A 7,870-nucleotide genomic window follows, 5' to 3' on the forward strand; every position below is an offset into this window, starting at 1 on the left:
AAGTCTTTACTGTCACCTTTGATCAATTGAATGCATCCTTGCTGAATAAAACTAGAAATTTCATTCAAAAAGAAATTACAGAAAATGATTGTTAATGAGCATCCTAAGTGAACACATTAGGGGCTATTTGGATTGGTGTGGTCCTCCTGTACATGCTCTCAAATGATCCATCATTTCTAGGTGAACTTTTGGTTTAAACTTCAGATCAGTCTTTGCTCCAAAGGATCAGTGTTTCTGCATTTTTTCCCCTTAAACAGTTCCCACAACTCAGTTCTCCAGGTTCCATCCTGCCAGATTGACCGAGAAGACTTGCCAAAGCTCCAGGAAATTCACATTTGCTGATATTTGTGACCATGGAGCACAAAACTAGTCATAAGTAGCACAGGTATATTTGTAGCAATATCCAACAATACATTTTATGGGTCAAAATGATTGATTTTTCTTTTATGCCAAAAATCATTAGGATATTAAGTAAAGATCATGTCCCATGAAAATATTTTGTAAATTTCCTACAGTAAATATATCAAAACGTAATTTTTGATTAGTAATATATATGCATTGCTAAGAACTTCATTTGGACAACTTTAAAGGCGATTTTCTCAATATTTTGATTTTTTTGCACCCTCAGATTTTCAAATAGTTGTATCTCGTCCAAATATTGTCCTATCCTAACAAAGGAAAGCTTATTTATTGTTGATGTATAAATCTCAATTTCAAAAAAATGGACCCTTGTGACTGAGTTTGTGGTCCAGGGTCACATTTAGGTCATTATTTGAATTGGCTTTAAAGAGAATAGGAACTTTATTCGAAGTAACTATGAAAGCAGGAAACATTGATCGAGGGGACGAGAGTATCTGTGGGTTGTCAAGCTAAGGGAGAACGACAGCACTGGTTTTGCAGTGAAGGAGCATGATACAGAAGTCACTTGATCAACAGAGGCAGCGGCGGTCGCTCTTGGTCACCTCCTCGGATGAGTGCACCACGTTGGGCACGAAACCGCTCTTAACACCCTCCCAGCCCTCCTGGATGGTGATCTCACCACTTTTGACTAGGTCGTAGATATCGCGCGTCAGCTCCGTGAAGGCCCTCTCTACATTTATGGCGTCGCGGGCCGAGGTCTCCACGTAGCGCATGCCGTAAGCGGCTGCCAGTTTCTCGGCCTCCTGTTGGCTCACCTGCCGCTGCTGCTCCAAGTCACACTTGTGGCCCACCAGTATGAAGACAATGCTGTGCCGCTGCACGTGACTGCGCGCTTCCTCCAGCCACTCGTGGACATTCTGGAAGGAGCGGCGGTTGGTGATGTCGAAGAGCAAAAGGCCACCCACTGAATTACGATAATAAGCCCTTGTGATAGATCTAGATCACATACAGAGGAGAGCAGACGATATCAGACAGGTGGTTGAACACGTTAAATGTTACATCATATAAATTAACGGCTGTGGATGAGCGGTATTTTATATTCAAAAGGATGACTTAATTTGTATTAAATTACATTAAACGAGCATGTAAATACTTGATGGGAATTTATGCTAATAGCCTATAAGAAAGCTATAAGCAGAAAATGATCACAGCCTGAAATCCATGAATTTAGTGCGCGGGTTGAAATAGTTTAGGAAATCTATGTGATGTAGAGACTACTATGATGCTTATTTTTTTTGTCCCATTTTTTATTTAATGCAATTCATATGTACAATGACACACTATCATTGGCATGTTTTTAATTTATTATTTATTATTAAATTTATCTTTATAATCTTCCACTGAGACCAGATCTAGAATTGGAATTTTAAAATTTCAAATAGAAAATTCTATGGAAAAATTAGGTTTAAGAAAAGAAAAGTAGGCCTATTGAAAGTTTGAAGTCTAAAAATATCCAGATTGGGAACAAGATTGCATGTGAGGAAAATGTCAAAGTCTTTGTGTATATAGTTACAATAATGTGTAATAAGACGCATAAGCTTACATATGGATTTGGTACTAAGACAAAATACTTAACTGAGTAAATTATAAAAAGAAAGAAGAAAAACAAGGATTATCGGAGTGCATTTTACAAGATAATACTATTTAAGATATTCTACTTTAAATAAAAAAAGATATTCATGTTTAATTCAGTGTGTTATTCACCATTTCTTTGTTATTATTTGTGAAATTTACTACCCATTCTGAGTGAAAACTGTTTCTACACCAATTTTTTAGTGTAATAAGTGCACAGTAATGTTTCTTCTGTCAATGTACTAAAATGTTTTATTTGTGTTTAATGTCTAAGATTGCATGTATTGTCCTCTTATAAGGAAATGTTGAAATCAAATCAATGAAACTTACTTATTAAAAACTAACATGTAAGGCCATTCCAACATTTGGGGGTTTTTAAATAAAAAAACAAAATCATAAATGTATCTTCCTTCTTAAGCACGATGAAGTCATTAAGCAGCTGTGTTAATGTGTGCCAATAGTGTTTAGTTAGCTTAAGTAGCAGCAGGGGAGGGATGTCCTCATTTTAGAGAGCATTTGATTGGTCAAAAAATCTGTGTAGTGCAGGATGAGGCATCAATGTTTTGGCTTGTTTTCCTGAGAGAGAAAGACTATACATTTGAAATGCATTTATCTGCCAAAAAAAATTTATTTTGCCAACGTTTAGGTGTACGCTAGCATATAGAAAGCCTCAAAGCTAACAATCATAGACTAAAAGCCACAAATCTCCTATTATGAATTGTTTAGAATTACAATTAGAGAATGCATGTAGCTGCGATAGCTACATGTAAATGTCATCAAATGCCACTAGATGTACCTGAATCTTTCTTGGCCTGCCGTGTCCCAGATCTGAAGCTTGATGCGTTTGCCTGGTTCAATCTCTACCAGACGGGAGAAGAAGTCTACGCCGACAGTAGGATCAGACACCTGTGCAAAACGTCCTTCTGTGAAGCGTCTGATCAAACAAGACTTCCCCACCGTCGAGTCCCCAATGACAATCAGCCGGAACTGGTACAGCCATATAGCTTCCATATCTTATATGATCTGTCAATGAATAACAGTGTTTTGTTATTAGATTACACAGTAATAAATGTTTTCTGAGTAAACAGTTGAATAGTTAAAAAAAAAAGTTATGTAAACATTTACTTATCCTTGAATTTTCATTTTTGTATAGGCTATTATTCAACTCAAATACATTATTATTATTATTATGAAAGTCGTTTTTAAGGATCAGATCATGTAGAATTGGAATAGACTATCAACTGAGCCTCGTTCTTTAAATGGACGACTATCATTCAAATAGGTGTTAGTATAATTACCTTAATCCATATATGATGCGAGACCCTTAATTTGTATGGCAGTCCAAATTATACATTTATACATTGGAATGATGTTGAAAATTGTTATAACTGTGATCAAATTGACAAAAATGTGTCAATAAAATCCTTTTTGAGTAGGCCCATGTGAATCTCAGAGCTTGTATCAGACCTGAATTTTTATATATAATATAAATTTAATATAAATATAATTTATATGATTTCATAAACTGTTTAACACGACCTCTTTAGTATCCAAACGATAATGCATTTTATAACAACTTAGCATCTCTCGATTTACGATTTTCTAAAGCTAAGTTAGCTAAAGCATAGTAGATGCTTGCAGGCCTATGAGTCGAGCATCGCACTTGTGTAAAGAAATCGCTCTATGAACACAGATTATTGTATATTTCGTGTAATTATTACCTTGGTTATGCTTCTCAGTGTCTGAGGATGGCAAGCCCCATATTCTTCGCTGTCTTTCAGTCAGAAAGCGTATAATACCGTGGCGTTCCCAGGCAAGGCATCCGAGCACACCCGAATGTTTTTGAGGATAAATGTGCAACTAGTCCCGCTTTGAATATGCACTAACTGACCAAACGAATTAACATAATCGACTGGGGCGTTTGCATTAAGACCTGTTAGTTTCAGAATGCCCATAAATTCTTGGTAAATTCATATTGTCAATCTCGTGATTAGGGATAAAGAGATGTTTGTGAAAATGTGCTGATGAAATGGCAGTATCATGAGCATCATATAGCCTGACTCATCCCTCATCAGTACCATTACCGTAATAACTGATAGAGCGACGCACTACTGGCGGTGTCGCAAATCTCTGCTCCCTCATTCAACACTTCCAGGAGGCGTTATACCGTATACTGTATAAATATGTTTATACTGGCAGCTACAGTTGAGCCCGCACACTGATGCTTATCATTAGTGACTTTCAAATGGACTTTTTCAAAAGAACGAATATGTGACCCTGGACCACAAAATCAGTCATAAGATTTTTTATCTTATTTCAATGTATACATCTTCTGAAAGCTGAATAAATAAGCTTTCCATTGATGTATGCTTTGTTAGGATAGGACAATATTTGGACGAGATGCAACTATTTGAATATCTGGAATGTGAGGGTGCAAAAAAAATCAAAATATTGAGAAAATCGCCTTTAAACTTGTCCAAATGAAGTTCTTAGCAATGCATATTACTAATAAAAATTAAGTTTTGATATATTTACAGTAGGAAATTTACAAAATATTTTCATGGAAAATTATCTTTACTTAATATCCTAATGATTTTTGGCATAAAATACAAATCAATAATTTTGACCCAGACAGTGTATTGTTGGATATTGCTACAAATATACCACAGCGACTTAAGACTGGTTTTGTGCTCCAGGATCACATATGCCAGCTCTCATCACTGGCCTTAATTTTGAGCATTTTAATTCAAATTATTATTTTTGTATTTAAACATCAAATAGAGTCAACTAAATAGCCTACAGAACAAATGCATAAACCATAGTTTAAAATTGTATATAGACATTTATATAGACATTACGTATTGCAATTGTTAAACACAAACACAATAAATTAAAGAAACACGCACTGAAACAAATAAATGAAGCAAATCATAACATAAATCAAATTAAACTTAATCAAAGATTCAGCTGCTTATATTGAAATAAAATTGAAATAATTTTTAAATGCCACAAAACTCGGAGGAACTTTAACAAATCTCTATTTGTGTAAATAACACGATATAATCAAAATATTATTGTTAGACCAATCTGACTAGCGTAAACACTCCCAAGTTGTGCAGTTTTATGGGTACATTGGGAGGTGCTGCAAACTCCACTTTTGGTGATATTAAATAATCTTATATTAAATGTTTATGTTTCCACAAAGTTATCTAGTTATCTTTTTACAAATGTTACAAATGTAACAAACATTATCTTATAACAAATCAATCAGTCAGATGGGGCGTGGCTATGAGGCAATGTGTGTTAATGGGCGTGGCGTTCTTGGGTTCCATCATTCATCACTTCTGTACTTGATGAAGAAGCAGAGATCATCTGTGGCTTTTACCATTTGTGTTCTTTGAAGAAAAAACTTTAAAATACATTTTATTCATGTTTTTAATTTTTTAAATACATCCACTTTGTTTTCTTTCTCATGTGGAGCTAATGGGAAGGTAAAGCTAGTAAGGAGGACGAGCACAAAGTAACATGACAGCGGTTTGACCTAACTTTGAGCATTATATAAACATTTTAAGAGCGCGTGCCTCTCACAAACTGTAATCCTACAACAATGATCAATGGATAAGCTGTGAAACATAAGAGCACTCATGTGCTACAAACTGTACAAAAAGTAGGTCAGTGCGTTTATGATCGGGGTGTTTATTTGCTATTTTTTTTAAGTCGTCATGCAGAAAGAACATTTATTCAAAGTTCTAGTCATCGGAGACCTCGGAGTGGGAAAAACGTCGATAATCAAACGATACGTTCATCAGATATTTTCTCAACATTATCGCGCAACCATTGGAGTGGATTTTGCTCTTAAAGTCCTTCACTGGGACAGTCAGACGGTGATCCGGCTGCAGTTATGGGACATAGCAGGTACGTTCTCCTATTAAAATGTTTAATATTTAATGTATATGTTAAACATATCCCGCTGGCTTTGTTTTATTTTACTTTACAAGATGCTGAATTCATATTATTTAGTGCTAGTCCAAAGGCAATTAAAGTAACAAGATATATTAGGCAACATTTGTATAGTGTTGGTGGTCCATATAATATGATAAATCATTGTAAGTACGCTATTGCCTCTCTGAAATCTCCTCCTGCTGAGTTTCCTTGTGTGAATGTGAAGGAATGTGTCTTGTGTGTTAATCTCAGCTGGTCTCATACTCGTGCTAAAGTCACATGAGAGTTTGAGGTAAAGTCCATAAACACACACACACACACACAAACACAAACACACACAGACAGACAGACAGTGTAGATCAACACAGTGTTATAGTAGGATTTATTATTAAGAAAAACATTAAAAACATGATGCTATTTATGTCTGAGTGATGTTTAACCTCCTCTTTGCCATCCCACATTCGTCATAGGACAGGAGCGCTATGGGAACATGACACGGGTTTACTATCGGGAGGCCGTGGGAGCCCTCATAGTATTTGACGTGACCAGAGCCTCCACGTTTGACGCAGTGCTGAAATGGAAAGACGACCTGGACTTAAAGGTCACTCTCAGCAACGGCAAACCTGTCCCAGCTGTGCTTCTGGCCAACAAGTCTGACCAGTCACGTGAAGGTCTGCGTTCCCAGATTCCAAAGCTTGATACATTCTGCAAAGAGAATGGATTTGTGGGCTGGTTTGAGACCTCTGCAAAGGTGAGGGGTTTATTTTGTGACCCTGCGCAGGATGTAGATGTAGAGATACAGAATCAGGATCTGTGTATGTGTTTGTGTAGCTGTTTGCATGTTTGCATTTAACACAAATACAGCAAGAATGCATTGTGCTCATTAGCAGGAAGGCCATTGTTTACCATCTACAGCCCCACTTTAATGAGTTACACAGTTGTGTGTGAAAGGGTATAAAGTGGATCCTCAAATAAATGACATGACACCATACTGTCTGAAACATTTTAACTCTGGATCACCTTTATCACTTTATGACTGTGCTCTTTTTATATACTTTTCTTTTTAACTTTTTAATTCCACCAGGCAGTTTACAGCTGCCTCTATATATTTTGAACCATAATCTGGGGTAGAGTTGCATTAAATGTTACGCCATACAACTGTTGCATTCATCCTCGGGTAAATGTCACATGATCTGAGCTGTAGAGACAGTGCATTCTTTACATGCAGACTGGGCAAAAAAACGTGCATGTTATAGTATGAGTGGCAAATCCAATTATGTATGCATTAGAATAATATTTGACATGCAATTGAGAATTATGTGTGTGATAAAATTATTATAAATGATATACAAGTGTATGTGTTCAAAAGTTTGGGGTCAATAACATTTTTTATAAGGTATCTAATACTTTTATTCAGCAAGAATGCGTTAAATTAATCAAAAGTGACAGTAAAGATATAATCTTTCTAAAAAATATATATTTAAAATAAATGATGTTCTTTTGAATTTTTTTATTAATCAAAGAATCCTGAAAAATATATCATGGTGTGCACAAAAATATTAAGCAGCTCATCTGTTTTCAACATTGATACTCATAAGAAATGTTTCTTGAGCACCAAATCAGCCTCTGGAATGATTTGTAATATTAATATTAGAATGATGAATATTAGAACAGTTTCTGAAGGATCACGTGACACTGAAGACTAGAGTAATGATTCAGATGTGCCATCACAAGAACAAAATACATTTTTAAATGTATTAAAGGGGTCATATGATGCTTTTTTAAAGATCATTATTTTGTGTATTTGGTGTAACAGAATATGTTGACATGCTTTAATGTTCAAAAAACACATTATTTTTCAAATACTGTACATTATTGTAGGTCCTCTATGCCCCGCCTCTCTCAAACGCTTCGTTTTCTACAAAGCCCCCTCCTT

The 7,870-nt window shown here is 35.6% G+C and overlaps 2 protein-coding genes across 2 annotated transcripts in view; one reads left to right on the forward strand and one right to left on the reverse strand.

Moving 5' to 3' along the window:
- Positions 1-724: 724 nt before the first annotated feature.
- Positions 725-4,032, reverse strand: LOC107733498 (ras-related protein Rab-39B). Its single transcript, XM_016545134.1, has 3 exons — positions 3,714-4,032; positions 2,789-3,015; positions 725-1,356 (listed from the first exon to the last, which is right to left on the reverse strand). Exons 2-3 carry the CDS (start codon positions 3,001-3,003, stop codon positions 930-932), a joined length of 642 nt encoding a protein of 213 aa, XP_016400620.1. The 5' UTR covers positions 3,004-3,015; positions 3,714-4,032; the 3' UTR covers positions 725-929.
- A 1,435-nt stretch (positions 4,033-5,467) lies between these two features.
- Positions 5,468-7,870, forward strand: part of LOC107733499 (ras-related protein Rab-38-like) — a 3,284-nt gene continuing 881 nt past the window's right edge. The window contains exons 1-2 of the mRNA XM_016545135.1: positions 5,468-5,907; positions 6,405-6,685. Of these exons, the coding sequence (XP_016400621.1) occupies positions 5,715-5,907; positions 6,405-6,685 (474 nt within the window). The 5' untranslated portion in view covers positions 5,468-5,714. The remainder of the gene's footprint in view (positions 5,908-6,404; positions 6,686-7,870) is intronic.

The sequence above is a fragment of the Sinocyclocheilus rhinocerous genome, unplaced genomic scaffold (assembly GCF_001515625.1).
Source record: "Sinocyclocheilus rhinocerous isolate Xijiao unplaced genomic scaffold, SAMN03320098_v1.1 scaffold69, whole genome shotgun sequence".
NCBI classification, from domain to species: domain Eukaryota; kingdom Metazoa; phylum Chordata; class Actinopteri; order Cypriniformes; family Cyprinidae; genus Sinocyclocheilus; species Sinocyclocheilus rhinocerous.

What these genes read in the sequence shown, in the direction of transcription:
- LOC107733498 (XM_016545134.1), bottom strand. Translation starts at nt 3,003, where the DNA reads ATGGAAGCTATATGGCTGTACCAGTTCCGGCTGATTGTCATTGGGGAC. An exon ending in GCAGGCCAAGAAAGATTCAG is followed by an intron (nt 1,357 to 2,788) that starts GTACATCTAGTG and finishes TATGTGATCTAG; the next exon opens with ATCTATCACAAGGGCTTATT.